This window comes from Pogoniulus pusillus, chromosome 11 (assembly GCF_015220805.1).
Source record: "Pogoniulus pusillus isolate bPogPus1 chromosome 11, bPogPus1.pri, whole genome shotgun sequence".
Lineage (NCBI taxonomy): Eukaryota > Metazoa > Chordata > Aves > Piciformes > Lybiidae > Pogoniulus > Pogoniulus pusillus.
In genome coordinates this window covers 23,880,381-23,896,302 of record NC_087274.1, presented here as the reverse complement: position 1 = coordinate 23,896,302, position 15,922 = coordinate 23,880,381, and the positions used below count along the sequence as shown (strand labels likewise).

General features: G+C 39.4%; 1 protein-coding gene across 5 annotated transcripts in view; it reads left to right on the top strand.

The window, feature by feature from the left end:
• The window catches only part of JAKMIP1 (janus kinase and microtubule interacting protein 1), a 182,588-nt gene that overhangs the window by 126,619 nt on the left and 40,047 nt on the right, over positions 1–15,922 (top strand). For 4 of the 5 annotated variants that reach the window (XM_064151464.1, XM_064151465.1, XM_064151467.1 and 1 more), the window contains exons 8-12: positions 2,163–2,339; positions 5,008–5,064; positions 5,390–5,572; positions 13,074–13,316; positions 14,446–14,854. In XM_064151464.1, coding sequence (XP_064007534.1) covers positions 2,163–2,339; positions 5,008–5,064; positions 5,390–5,572; positions 13,074–13,316; positions 14,446–14,832 — 1,047 coding nt within the window. In that variant the 3' untranslated portion in view covers positions 14,833–14,854. The remainder of the gene's footprint in view (positions 1–2,162; positions 2,340–5,007; positions 5,065–5,389; positions 5,573–13,073; positions 13,317–14,445; positions 14,855–15,922) is intronic. The other variant, XM_064151468.1, reaches the window with a different exon arrangement.

Below are 15,922 nucleotides of genomic sequence, written 5' to 3'. Positions count from 1 at the left end.
AATACCATGTCTCAGACTCATCCTCAGGCTTTTGTCACTGCAACCCTCGTCTAATCCATTTGGATGCATCCCACAGTTGTTATTGTTCTTTTCTTTTAACACAAGAGGGAGCCAGAAAATTTGATACAAAGCTGGAGTGCCGTGCATAGAACACTTGGTCCGCTAGAAAGAGCAGTCTGAAAATGTCCTGTTTCTGGTGTTAGCTGCGTTGCATTGATGGGTTGCAAGCAGAGTGATGTGATCTATGAAACGTTTTCTATGCAAATGTATGTTGCAGTCACCAAGTTGCATTGATGGGCTGCAAGCAGAGTGGTGTGATCTATGAAACGTTTTCTATGCAAATGTATGTTGCAGTCACCAAGTTGCATTGATGGGTTGCAAGCAGAGTGGTGTGATCTATGAAACGTTTTCTATGCAAATGTATGTTGCAGTCACCAAGTTGCGTTGATGGGCTGCAAGCAGAGTGGTGTGATCTATGAAACGTTTTCTATGCAAATGTATGTTGCAGTCACCAAGTTGCATTGATGGGCTGCAAGCAGAGTGATGTGATCTATGAAACGTTTTCTATGCAAATGTATGTTGCAGTCACCAAGTTGCTTTGATGGGTTGCAAGCAGAGTGGTGTGATCTATGAAACGTTTTCTATGCAAATGTATGTTGCAGTCACCAAGTTGCATTGATGGGCTGCAAGCAGAGTGGTGTGATCTATGAAACGTTTTCTATGCAAATGTATTTTGCAGTCACCAAGACTGGCAAAATTGGAAAGGCTGTCAGGAATCCAGGGAGAATTTACTGTGTTGTTTTGTATCACAGCTGACTATTAGTCCTTCACAGAACCCCAGAATCATAGGTCTTGGAAGGAACTTCTGTAGGTCATCTAGTCCAACCACCCTGCCAGAGCAGGTTCGCCTAGAGTAGGCTGCACAGGGATGCTTCCAGGCAGGTTTTGAATGGCTGCAGGGATAGATACTCCACCATATCACTGGGCAGCACTGTTCCAGTACTCTGTCACCCTCAAAGTAAAGAAATTCCTCCTCATTTTTAGATGGAATTTCCTATGGTCAAGTTAGTGCCCATTACCTCCTGTCTTGGTTGTATCAATGTGAGTAGCTAGTAATCATCTTCCTGCATAACCTTCTGACAAATCATCTGCTTTGTCAGAAGGTTTTGTGGGTTTTCCACAGTATATCAAAGGTCTGACTAAATATTTTTTTTTTTCATTCACAATCACTGAACTGATTCATCTTTTAAACTTGCTTATACAACATGTCATCAGAAATCTTGATCAGCTGTGGGTATCAACTTTGTGTGTGTGTATATTAATATAAGCTTACAAGAGCAGAAGTGTTTTTCACAATACTTTCTTCATCCTCAGATTTACCCCATTCTTAATCTATACATTTAATATGACGGTGTCACTCCTGGAAGCTGACCTTATGATGCTGACCATCTATCTAAAGCCCTCACTAATCCTTTCAATCTGAGTGCATGAAATTGAAAAGAAAAGCAAAGAAAAAAAAACAGAGAGTGGGGTAAAAGGAGTTAAATTCAGAAGCTACTCCTTCTCCTTCTTGTTCTGTACCACTATTACTATGATTTAATGTAACAAACATTTTCTTTTAAAAATACTTTTGGCATTTATATTTAAAATCTATTCAGTTTTATTAATAATCTTCCAAACAAAAAATATAACTGGGAAAGTGAAATTTGCTGTGTGAGATAAATATGTGTAGGGAAAAAAAGGGGGGTGGGAGTGACATATAATATAGCAGCTGCAGCAGGAGACTGGGGACTTTTACTTACTGTGTGACTGGAGATTGGCCGCCTCATCGATGTCCCACTTTCCCTAGATATGAAGTGGCTGTAATACAACACTTACCTTTGAGGAGCGTTGTGAAATCCCCATCCTACACCTGCTCTTGCAGGGGATCAAGAACTTCTTGCTCATAAACCATTTTAAGATGAGTGTAAGGCATTACTGTTCAAGTATTTATGAAAGCTTTAAGTCATACTTTTAAATATCAGCTTAATTTAATTGGGTTTTTTTGTACATACAAGGTAGGTATGTGTATTGATTGAGAAGCTTTGTGCTCCAAAACGTGACTGAGACTATTTTCACTGTTTTGTGTATTTGATTTGAACATCTGTGTATTTGCCCTCCAGCCTATGTACACTGTGAAAGATGTCCGAGAAATAGAGGAGAATAAAATGGCCGATAAGAGATTACAGCAGCAAGTGCTGACCTTGAAAGCCCAGCTCAGGGACCAGGCTGCATTACAAAATCAGTTTCATGACTTGCAGAATGAAGTGGAACTCCTTCGGGCTCAGCTATGTGTGAAGGTACAATAAAGTTGTTTTCTGTGTGCTTCAGTAGGTGAACAAATACAAGCTTAGGCTTCAGATTCTACCTCTTGCTCCTCAAAAGAGAGAGAACCAAAATAGTCTTCTTTCCTGGGAAATGAGTCTGAGGATAATGAAATGGCTTCCAGGCATATTAAAGTGCCCTTGACTAGTGAGAAATAAAGAAAAGATAAAAACTGCCTGGGTGGTCCATGTTATGGAAAGATGATAGACTACAGTATAATTTACTGCCAGTCTCTGCTGTAATCCCCACAGCACAATGCAAGTAACATGAACTTCTTTTACAGAGCCACCTCTTTGGCTTGAATTGTCAGGACTTTAACATTCCTAGCTCTCTCATTGCACTATATCAGACGAGGAAACACAGTTAAGCTGGCATTAGAATTTTGTTAAAGTTTCTTTCTAATGTTTTTTGATTCAGCAACTAGAGTTACACAATAAGAGTTCCACTAACAGGTTTTCACTTTTATGTGTGGTTGGTATTTTTATTAATTGATGGTTATTCTAGTGAGAACTCGCAGATATACACAGGTGTCCTTACCTGAGCAGTTTTCACACTTGTGCATTATATTTCACCCAGCATACAGAGCAGGTAGATATTAACATTTGCAAAGTACCTGCCTTATTTCCTGACAGCGCAGCTATCAGAGTCACTACAGCTGCTCAGCTCTTAGGTGGAAGCAAATTCCTCCTCGGATTTTTTTTCCCTTGGATTTTGTTTCCTATTTCTTTGGAAACTATTTTTCAAAAAGGGATGGTGGTCATGATGTGAGCCAAATTGGAATTGCCCATCAAACCCTAACCAAAGGTGTTTTCTCAATAATATTCCTCATACCCTGATACAATGCATAGAACATGCTTGTCCTCTGTCTCCTCTGAAATACAAGAGATGATTTTCTTTTCCCTGCTGAGGTGCAAGTTTCACCCCACTCCCTCCATGATAAATCCAACTCTTATACAGTTTGGGGGTTTCTTTTTTTGTTAGTGGTGTTTTGTTTGGTGTTTGTTTGTTTGTGGGTTGCTTTTGTTGGTTATTTGGTTTACTTTGGGTTTTGTTTGCTTGATTATTTTTTGCTTGTTTATTTTTTTTGTGTGTGTTTGTTTTGAGTTCTGCTCCCCCCCCCAACCTAATAATGTGCTGTGATTTGCTTTAAGACACCCTTGGAGAGAAGATTAGTGACTTTTCCCAGGTGCTGATTAGGATGCCTCTTAGCAGAATAGTGGTGATGAAATGAAATTGTTTTGTAGTCTATTATTTGTAGTGATGGATGGGGCATATCAGATGGCAGGTGAGTAGAGGGTGAGATGTGCTAGCCATATAAATAGGCAAGTCTTAATTATTCTTTTTCATTAGCAGAATGCTTTTTTCCATGCCTCATCAAGAATTGAATGTCACCAGTGCAGGGACCTGCTGCCAGCTTGTCCTTTGTTCCCTCAATGCTAGTGCAATGTAAATACTTCTCTTTCATGCCCACTCTATGTGGTTTCTTCCCAAGCCCAAAAAGTTATTGGTTGAAGACTTTAACTTCTTCCAGATAACAGTTCTCATGAAGAGAATCCTTTTCTGATGCACAAAATACATTCACTGTAGACTTTATAGAAATACAAATTATCATGCAAAATGCAGGCAAAGGAATTTGCAAAATACCAGTGTCTTGATTCATAAAAGGAATTGATTTTGCCTGGGAAGATATAACTATTTTTTTCCTGCATAATCAGAGTGGAGATTTCCCATGAGCAGGAAATATTTTAATCATAAGATACAGACCAGATCATATGGCTCACCTCCTAAGAGAGGACACATACCAATTATGTGGGAGCAGAAAGGTGTTGATGTTCACTTTCCAGAGCCTGGTGCAGAAAATCCCCCCAGATTTCTCATTCTACAGAGCAATATAGATAAGAAAAGGGAAAGTGTTCCCCAGCAAAGTCATTTGGAAAATCCACAGAGTAAATGGGAACACAAGTGTGTAATGAAAGACACCAAATCTTCAGTGTGATGCTGCTTTGATGAAATAACCTCGCTGCTATAGGGCTCTGTCTAAAGAAAACACATCAGCCCATTGTTAATGCTGGTAGGGCAATGTCTGTATGCCAGGATCTCACTGTGTACAACCAGCTTACAGGATCACAGGATGTTAGGGGTTGGAAGGGACTTTCACAGATCAAGTCCAATACCTTTGCCAGAGTAGGACCATATCATCTATTGCAGGTCACACAGGTATGCATCCAGACAGGTCTTGAAAGTCTCCAGAGAAGGAGACTCCACAGCCTCTCTGGGGAGCCTGTTTCAATGCTGTGACCCTTACAGTAAAGGGTCACAGCTCATGTTCCACCTCATGTTGCGGTGGAACTTCCTGTGCTGTAGTTTATACCCATTACCCCTTGTCCTATCACAGGGCATAACCAAGAAGGGTTTGTCCCCTCCCTCTTGACCTCCAGCCTTCAGTTATTTATAAATACTGATTAGAGCCCCTCTGAGTCTTCTCTTCACCAGACCAAAAAGCCCCAGGTCCTCAGCCTCTCCTTATAGGGCACGTGCTCCATCCCCAGCTCCTTCCAGAGCTTCGTTGTGTTTGTGATACAAGGTCACACAAAGATGCTAAGTGTGACTCCAATTAATGCAGAATGTTTTTCAACCTTTTAGGAAAAAGAACTTCAGAAGAGAAAGTCTGAAGCAAAGCTGACACTAGCTCCTCTGAAGGTACTGTATTATGGCTCACAGGCTTCTGTGTGTGTGCATGCCTTCTGCAGCTGCTCCCAGCTTAGCTTTTGCTACCAAGCTCTAAACCTTAGGCAAAGGCTTGTTGATGTTATTGCTCTGGGTGATTTTCAGCCTGTTGAAAGGGAGGCCTCACACAACATCTCTTTCCAGTTTATCTGCATGTACGTATTGCAGTTGCAGGGTGCAGAGGAATGCGATCTGTAGTTTTGGGTCAAAACATGTGAAACTAAAGACCACAAACAAAAGACAACCTTGCAGTCTCAGCAGGGAGTGAGATCAGTGTGTATGTGTTCATGCTGCATAGGCTAAGCTGGCTTGCCTCATCCGGAAGTGCCAGGAAAGGAACAACTTCATTATGAGGATGCACAGAGAATTCCACAGGAGAGGAATTATTAACTTAGCTTTTGATGAAGAGATGAAAAGCTTGATGAATGATGTGGCCCTGGCAGAGTACAGTATTGTTTTTACACCACTGTGTGATCAAGAGGTAAGCGTTTATACTTCCTTGTAGAATCTTCCAGTTTCCTCTATTGCATTGCCAGTGATTTTTTTTATTATTATTTTGTTTTAAGACTCAGTGTACAGCTAAAGAATATATTTCAGCATTTAATATAAATATTGCTTCAGTCAAGTCAGTGGGGTTGACTGTTTTACTGCTGCTTTAATTACGGTTTAAATGTTCTGGAGCTTATCACAAAATACTGCAAAAAACACTCCCCTGATGTTTTGACAGGGTATCCTAGTGAATAATGCAGCACACATTGTTCCATTCCACTTTAAATTTCTATTTTCTTCCTGCACAATACATCAGCTGAGATGTCTGAATAAATCAGGAAAAAAAGGTCTACAGTGAATCATTTTCAGACTTAATACAGTGGACATTCATATTCAAAAGGGAGTCTACTATATGTGTTTCCCTGGCAAGATGAAATTGATTCCAACAGGAGACACTCTATTTCATGCCTGGTTTTGTTCAACATTACCATTAACAGCTTAAATGCTAGGAATATACTTCCTGGTTTTGGAGTACCCCCTACCTGAAGATATTCTTAAGGACAGAAATATGAATCTGGCAGCCAGGAGAAACAGGGATTCCCTTGCAATACTTCAGTAACCTACAAACAAGCTCCTTTTCCCCTTTGTTCTTTTTTTTTCTCATTATTTCAAACAATATTTGGTAACAGTTGTGTCAAGTATATTGAAGGAGAATCTTGCTGATTGAAAGGGGAAGGGAATATTTTGTGTAACAAATTGCAAGATGCTGGAAAGTGGCTGCCTACCACAGCAGAACACAGGTTTGTATTATCTTGCAATGCAAAATGAGTGTCTTAAAATAATTTATGTTTTAATGATATTGACATGTATTTTTCACCAGCAGAAGTAAAGGTGCTCAGAATGGGACTACAGCATGGTAAATGCATATAATTCTTTTTCGGATTGTGTAATATTTTTACACAGGGTGATGTTCTGTATGTTTCTGGAGAAGTTTATTCTTCTGGTGTTATTAAGTTTTGCAAGGCATCACTCGGCAATACTTACCAAGTATACAGCAAGAAGTAATTCAATGCACATTAAGGAAAAGACAGATAGAATCCTGTCCTATCCTGCAAAATGGAATCAGTCTCTGGCTATGTTTCCTTTGAGTATCTTAAATCTGTGTCCCACTGTCTCACTCAAGCTCAGACTGAGAATGAATGTTTGATGTGACAGTAGTTAGCAACTCATCTGTCAGAAGGGAGAGAATACCTCTCTGCCTTCATTTCTTCAGACACTGCTGTGATCAATGAGCATTAGTGTAAAGCATCCCAATGCAATAAATATCAGTATACTGTGCATACTCACAGTCTCCCTGAATGTTTAATCATCACAAATCTTATCTGTTCCAACAGAAGAGAATTAGGCAGAATCTATATTGTGGTGGCCAGCGAGCTCATTTGCAACACAGGAGCTCCACATTCAATTCCCTGCTTCAGCAGATATTTAGTTATTCATACTAAGTGGAGCACAAAACTTTTCCCATACTAGCCAGCACCATGGTGGCCAAAGGTCTCACATAGACACACTGACATTCAAGGCTGGTTTTCTGGTTTGAATCATGCAGAGAACAGAATGGCTCTTGCTGGTTACCTCTTGACAGTGAGCTTGCGACCATCCTGGTCTGTGATAAGTAATTCAATGTATATTAGAGGAAACCTTTCTTTCCAAGGTAGATCTGCTTGTTCCCATGAAACATATAGGTTTCTATGGATCACTTTTCCAACAGAAAAGATTTCAGTGACAACATTTTTCAAGTGTCACTACTCCTAATTTAATAAACAGTTGTTGCAATAAAAAAGAAGAAAGGCTGTGATACATACATTCATTTGGTTTGTAAAATTCCATACTGACTTCTTTAGACACATATTAAACTGAACTAACCTTTCCTCTCTGAGGATTCACTTTTTGCATTTTGACTCTTATTCTCACTGCAATTCACATCCAAGTTTCCAGGGTTATGCCCAGCTTTTACTCCATAAAACTTCTCTGGAAGCACATCTCTTTCCTTCTCCTCAGATTTCTCCTTCTAAACCATTCCTAACATTCGAGTGCTTCTAGAGGAAACCTGGTGGATTGATGCAGAGTGTTGGTTTGTTGGTTTTAATTTTCTTTCTGAAGTTAGAGATTTCCAGTTGGCTTTACTAATTTCTGAACTTAGTGGCCAATGGGAGCCTGTCAGGCATTGGCAGCAGACTTGTCTGCTTGAGCTTACTGATGAGTTTGAACTGAAAATTTGCAGCGATGCGTGCATGGCTGACGCAGAGCCCTTTGAAGGGAGGAGTTCTGTATTCAGTTCAGTGCCTGACCTTTTGTAGTTCTGTAAAAAAAAAACTTTGTGTATGGTTCTTGGAAGAAGATAGGTTTTTAGATTCCTTTAAGAACTCTGTTCCCTCCCCATCTCTATGTTGAATTACATGTAGATTGGATAGGTCTGTCCTAGCTGAGTGCTAGGAAGTTCTGAGTTCTGTGGAGGGCCTCTGGGTATCAAGAAGTTACTCATGCTTAAAGACAAAAGTGAACTTCAGTTCTTTGCTCATTCTGGACCCAAGAGGATGGTTGGATAGTTGGTCACTCCCTTCTGTTTGCCAGAAGTATTTTCCTCCTAATGCTCTTCCCAATTAAAATATTAAAACACAAAGGCAGTGTGATGCAAAAGCAATCATCTCTGGAGCTCCTTTCAGACTTTCAGCATTTGAGACTCAGGCACAACAAATGACTGTTCTCCCAATTGCTTTACTGTGCTGGCTTGCACCAATTCAAGACTTCAAGCCAGTTCAGCTGAGCAGAGCAACATGCATTTGAGCTTTGCCATTCTGTATTATTTTCAAATCCTGGTGTTACATTCGATTATTTTTTGAGTGAGAGATGCAATTTACTTAACTCATGTAGTGTCTCATGGTTTTGTGGCAGCCATGTACTTTTTACTGAGGCCAGGTATATATTGGAGTAATATGTCCAGAAAAGAAAGTCAGTTTCCCTTCTCTTAGTATTCAAGTCTCTGTAAAGAGGAATAGGTTTAAAATTACTTTTTCTCACTATAAAACTGTACACTGTGAAGCTCTTTACATGGAGTTTAGTTTGAGTGGTTTCACTTCTTTTCAGTTTATTTTATTATAATGAACATACATCATGGACTGGATGGCCTTGGAGGTCTCTTCCAACTTGGTTGATTCTATGATTCATTGCACAGAAAGGATTTTATTTAAGTTCTTTTTTCATGCAGAGAAAACATCTCTTACTGTGTGTCACTGTAGTGAAAGCAAAGATGGTGAAGAAAAGTTGCCTCTCAATTTTGAAAAGAAAAGCTGGACTTTTAGGGAGCTATAGGCACAGCAATGTATGTCCAATATGGACCTGAAATATTGGGAGATAGGTAGTTAACTTCCAAGTCTTTGGGATATATTTTACTTTTAAAATGAGAAACGCTTAGAGCTCCTCATAATGAAGTTGTGATACATCTGTACAACAGAAATAGTTAAAACCTTGTCTTATTTTGTGTTGGGGAAGTGAAAAGATGTGTCTGAAGAGGACACATCCCAGGGACAAGGGTTGCCTCCAGCTGGTGCATGTGGCACTCGGCACAGTGCCATAGCTGGGATTCACATGCCCGATGTTAGATACAGAGTATGTGGTCATTTCTGGCCTTTTGTCATGTCCCATTTTCATCATCTTCTTTCAAATGCTGAATTCTTTTAATTGGAAAGGCCTTGGCCTCATCTTTCTCTTCTTGCTGTTGTAGAATTAATTCATGAGCATTATTAACAGTTATTGTTTATCTGCCTTTCCCAGTGGGAAGTACACAGGACAGTATTCATCAGCTCATGTTAGACAGTCATATTCACTGAACAGCTAACAAAAAAGGATTGGGAATGAGGTTTGCAACAGCTGCTTTACTTGGGGTGCTAACAGTGGGAAGGAAGAGAAGATGCTCCAGATGATTATTAGGAAACATGAAAAAAGGGGCTCTGCTTTTTTTTCCTGATGTAGGTGTCAACTTGCAATTTAAGAAAGAGGTTTTACCCAGTTTGATTAGACTGAACCTGGGGCTGTGTCCAAGTGGGCTCGGCTTGCCCTTCATATAGGCATATCCCAGCTGGTGCAGCTGTGCAGTATTTTGGTACCTTTTCTCTGTCTTTTAGGGTGTGTGGGTGTGTGTGTAGAAACAGGAATACATTTGTTTTTGCTCTCAAACGAGTGAGCCTGCAACCTCTTCAGATGACTGATGGTTGTTATGGATAATGCTTCTGTGCTCACTCACCTCAAGTTCTCTTGCACTGGAAAGATTTTACTTGATTATGTATTTTGTATATTCTTTTCATACTGGATCTGAAACCATTGTGGATATTTACCATCATTTCTCAGGGCTGAGTGAGAATTTGTGCAAGGACTGTAGGGATAAATTGTAGTGCTTTTTGTTGCTTTTCATGGAGTCACCTTAAACCTTATGGATCAAAAGCTCCAGGCAAGGAATGTGTCCAGTGCAGTGAATCATTTGTTTTGAAGAATAGGAATAAATGTGCACAACATCCTCCTTTGCCAGGGGATTTCTTCTGAGACACTTTTCACTAGAATACTGTATTGTTGGTTTGGTGGTGGTGGTGGTGTTTTTTCCTATTTCTTCTCATTTCTTTGCAAGAAACTACTTACTGCCTTCCCATGAATCACATTTGAAAGAAACAGGCCTGAAATAACATTCTCTGACAATCTCCTTTAAATGATTTGTGTGTGGCTGGTGTGGTCAGAAGCTTTTCTGGCATTGACAATGAGATACATTTCATGTTTGATGTCTGTACTTCAGGTGATCATATCCATGGTAGCTTATCTGTTTCTTGTCATAGTTACTAGAGAGAGATACAAGGGAGTACCCTGCCTGTTTTTACACATCTGCTTTAGATAATGTGAGAAGAGATGTATAAGTTGGATTTCATTAGTTGTAAAGGGAAGCAGAAGTAGATATGCTTTGGTCAAATGTGTCTCACTCTCAGAGGTGAGACCAGATTTAACCTTGGACTTTTAATCTTTTGAGGACAATGCTGATCAAGATCAAGGGACAAAGTATTTTGCAAGAAGAGGCTTCCCTTTCTGACATTAAAGAATAAGTGATCATTAAATAATTGTAATTCCAAGGAGGCTGAAAGAGAGGAGATGGTGCTTGTTATTTAGTAATTTTTTTTCTAAGGTGTAAAATCCATTACTGACAGATATGCTACTTTTGGCCTTCGGAGAGATTATTGAAAATATTGAAGAACATAAAATATGGATTAAAACCAGTTAAGGACAGTCTGACCTTTCCAGGGAAATAACTGATAAAGCTCTTCAATAATTACGTAAATGACTGTTTGTACAGCAAGTAATGCAGAAAAAAAATTTTGGTGGCTGAGGAGATGGTACATACTCAAAATTAATGCCCCTTTGTGGTTGATGGGCATGCTGTGAAAACTTTGTTGTGGACTAGCAGCTTCACTCCTCAGGGTTTGCATTAACTCATCTTTGTGCTGAGTTTCTCTGCTTTGGCTGCAGCAGAATTTGGTAATTCCGAGAGGCAAAAGCATTAGTGGGCTGAACAGCTGAAAGCAAGGAAAGACCCTGCAAGGTGGTTATTTCTCTAGAAATGAGTGTGCCAGTGTCACAGCTTTGATTTGGTGCTCTGTATTTTCTGGTAGTTTTACCAGCTCTCCTGCCTAGGAGGAGGACAGTGATTTGCCTTTGCATGGGTCACTGAACTCCAGAACTTGTTCTGCTCCTGCTGACTCTCATCTATCACCAGGGATGCCTCTAACTGTGCTTCCTGTAGTGAGGAAATTCTCATCAAATAATTTTTGATCCAATCTCTTCATGCTTCACAACATTTCAGGGCTGCCCATTGTAACCCTTCCGTTGCTTTCAGTCAGCCAGCACTTTCTGTGAAGAGCTGGAGAGAGATACTGCACTCATAACCTTGGTGAGAAACAAGGACTTCTGCTGCTGCCTTTGGCTTTTGTGTTTATGGGAAACACCCAAATGTATGTCTTTCATGTTCCAACTGATCTATGCCTGTGATGCTCTGATATGATTTGGCATTCATGCCATCCTGCCTAAATAAATGTGGTCTCCAGAGAGTGTCATAGATCCCTCTGCAATCAGAAAGTTTTTTAGGAAAGAGCAGCAATCTAAATGATGTGCCCAGAGTCAGTCAATATGAGATGTGCTTTAATTCTTGGGTGTCACCATCATGTTACCTGGCCTGTTGTTCAGCCTGGAGTAAATGATCCAGGTGGAAGCTCCTTCTGGAGAGCGTCTCAGCTGGCTAGATGGAATTTTTTGGTATGTTATTGGGATCGATGGCAGGAATTTAGCAGCACTGGCTCCCTCCACTCATTGCAGGGAGTCAAGACCAGAATATCTTTTTTTGACATCACTTCAGAGCAATCTTACACCACTGTGGCATTTAAGAATCCTTTTATTTCTTTATTTAATAGGCATAGGTAATACACTAATGCTCATCGAAGGTGCACAGAGCAAAAATGTTAAGATTAATATCTGTTTTCTATTAATTAACCATTTTTGACCTTGTAAATCTCTAGTATTTGCATTTCTGGAGCTTTTGCAAGAGAACTGATGGCAATAAAGTGACCACTTGTAGTCAAAAGTATTAACTTTGGAAATAAATAACTAGCTCTTCTAAAAAAAACCCAAAGCTGAAACTGTTGTTAACAATTTCTCACTTATTTTTTTCTGTACAATTACAAGGAAAAAAGAAAAACTAGCTTTAATGAATTTCTATTTGGATAATAAAATGCTCCTGCCCTGTAATAGTCATTTACATCCAACAATTTCTTTTCCTCCTTGAAACTGTTGCAGAAAGGTTCATAATTAAACAACTGCTGCTTCTCCCTAAATTTACCTTCAATTCAGTGAAAGTAGTCATGAAGAAGAATTTTTTTTTGTGGTGTTAAGGTTGATTTGGAGGTGAAATAAGATTGACTGAATTAATGTTATTTTGATTCACAATAGGGATGTCTGTGTAAGAGTTCATGCATTTGTACTAATGCACTTTTGAAGTCTATCCAGGCTATTTTTTGTGAGCATTTGTAGGTAGACAAACATGAATTTGTGTGAAAAAATAATATAAGAAATTCTGAGATTCTTTAAGGGGACATCTAATGTTAAGCAATCTTTAAAATCAGTATTTTCTCTTACTTTTTTCTGGACTTCCTTTAGTATCCAGATGTAAATTTTGGCTGTAGTTAAAGATTTTTCTAGTTTGGGAAGATTTGATAATTACAAGATTCCTTTCTAGACAAATACAGGAATGCTTCACATATTTTGTGCTTCTCTTATTTTGTTAAATGTACTTTATTTACATTTAATTGTCATGAATTCATCCAAGTGGCTTTCAACTACTCCAAAATAAACAGCACTGGAAAACATCATCTAGCTTAAATTTCTTAAAGTGCTATTTTCTCTTGTAGATGCTGCCTTCTTTCACATGCTTTTCACAGGCCAATGGGCAGGCAGAGGTTTGTGAGACACACGTGAATGTGGATGGGGTGACTGGGTCAAAACCTGCAAACTCTCAGCAAGAAGTAGACAGCATCCACACTTCTTGCATCACTCCAAGCACGTCTGCTGCTTCGGCTGTTAAATTAACAAGCCCAGAGAGGATCACAGCCTTGCATCGAGAGCTAAGACAAAAGCATCACCAAAATTGCCAGGTCAGTAAAAATATTCTCATTATTTCTTCCTGTAGTGAAACCTATTATCCTTGGCAGTCATTTTATAGATTAAATAGAGTGATATAAAGATATAGAATGATTGCTTCCAGAGATGCAGAGTTGATTGTTAGTTTAAATAAGCTGAGGGTCATAAATGCTTCATGTCTGTCTTTCTGCATTTTCATCCCCATTGTTAAGGAATTGCTCGGGGCTTGTAAAACTAATTAAAAGGTTTTTATTTCACCATGGTGGACTCTATGGTAAAAATATCATTGAAAATTGCTGGATGTTTTAAAATAAAAGTTCTTATGTTGATCTCCTCCTACCTTTTTTCCTTACAATTCCATCTTTTTTTTTTTTTTTTTATTTTACTGATCCAATTATTCCTATGCCCTGAAGCTCTTTATAGTAATTTCCATTAACTGCAGGAATCCTGTTAAGAACAGAGCTGATCAATTGCAATTGCATTTGTGACAGTCTGCTGCTAAACTAAACATGCAGGAGATTTCATCCTCTCTGACACAACACAACCTCTCCATGGTTATATGGAAACAAAATTCAGGAATGCAGTGATTTGAGCCAGTTAGCTACAGCAGCTACAAGTATTACTCTACAGAATTTCCTTCATAATCCTGGATTAAAATAAATGTAATAAAACAAGTAAAAGCATAATTTCTGCTTTGGGCATTAACAGTGTGTGTGTATGTAAACCTTGAAATTTCCTTTTAGTTCAGAAATTTTACATAGAATGAAACAGAGACTCAGGATTCTAGGACATGTTATTTAGTCTGGGGGGCAGATATGGCAGGTCAGATCAAGTTCCTTGGTCAATTTCCATATCACAGCCACATATAAAAGGAACCCTCAGAAATATTGCCATAAAATAAAATTATTATGTAGAACAGAACACAGGTAGCTCTTTGACTAGCCTCAACTTTGTAAACTCGGGGTTGGTTTCCTTATGTACATTGCATGAGCTTTAATTTAACCCAAATGAGAGCACGATACAAACCTGCTGTAAAACTGCATCTGAAATCAGGCACAATACAGAGTGTCCTGTTTCCATGTAGGATACAGAAATACACTGGAACATCCAATATTGTGGTTTTGTCTCTTCTTGCCTTCTCAGGTACCTTCAGCTGTCTCCATCTCAAACCCAAAGGATGACTGCAACTTGCCCACGATGCATGAGGAAGCTCCTTGTGCTCTGCTATCAAGAATGAAGGATGCACTGGTGCCTCCAGAGTGTGGTGCTTTCTGGGCCACCAAGGGGAGGGATCAGTTGTCGAAACGTGATGATGTATTTTGGGGTCAAGTAGGAAATCAACACGCAGGTGCTATTCCCCAGGGAATGAAACAGAAAAACTCCATTATGAATAAGGCATGGCTCCCTAGAGAAAAAACAGATGGCTCCACCTCAGCTACCACAGCAAAAAGCTATTTGTCAGACGTGTTGTCAGCAAGTAATAAAGGTCGAAATCCTGTGGGGAGAAATCAGCTGCACAAGAAAGAATAAACCCCACAAAAATAAAAAGAAGGTAAAGCATCTTAGCAAAGTGATTTCCCCATTGTTACATGAGTACTAATCATTTTTAAAACAAAGATAATTTACTGGTTAGCATGGCCTAGCAACTAGTTTGAGCTGACTGGATAATTCACATGAAAAAGGGCTCTAATTTTTTTTTTTTATCTTCAAAATTTCTTAGAACATTTGGGGTCACTGAAGTCTCCCCTTTTTCTTTTTACCACTTGTTTGTGATTTCAAATGAGGCCGAATCAATCTATTAAACCATTTCACCTATAACTTATTTGTTCAGTTTGCAGTGGCAAGTTCTGAAAGGTCTGTCTTGTGTGGAGCTTAAGTAAATGGCCTTCCTAGAAACCCATTTTACAGAAATTTAGGAGTAGTTTTGCTAGTAGTGTTTATTTTAGTTTCTTAGGTTTTTTGTTTGTTTGTTTTAGCATTTTTTCCTTGCTTCTTTTTGTTTTGGGTGGTGGTTGTTTTGTTTGTTTGTTTCAGTTGTGTTGTTTTTTTGTTTTGTTTTAATAAGCTGCACTACAGCAGAAGTATTCCTGCAAGTGGTAGTATCTTTAAAATGACATTCTTCAATTGTTACTTTTAAATGACAAAATGCAGCTTAATTTCAGTAGGTTTACCAGACACATTCCTGACTACTCTCCTCAGGTGATCACTTGGGCACCATGAGCAGATTTAAGATCTGAATTCCAAGGATGAGTGATCCAGAATTGTTTAGCCTGGAGAAGAGGAGTCTCAGGGGTGACCTTATTGCTGTCTACAACTACCTGAGGGGTGGTTGTGGCCAGGAGAAGGTTGCTCTCTTCTCTCAGGTGGCCAGTACCAGAACGAGAGGACACAGCCTCAAGCTATGCCAGGGGAAATTTAGGCTGGAGGTGAGGAGAAAGTTCATCACTGAGAGAGTCATTGGACACTGGAATGGGCTGCCTGGGGAGGTGGTGGAGTCGCCGTCCCTGGGGCTGTTCAGGGCAAGATTGGATGTGGCACTTGGTGCCATGGTCTAGCCTTGAGCTCTGTGGTGAAGGGTTGGACTTGATGATCTGTGAGGTCTCTTCCAACCCTAATAATA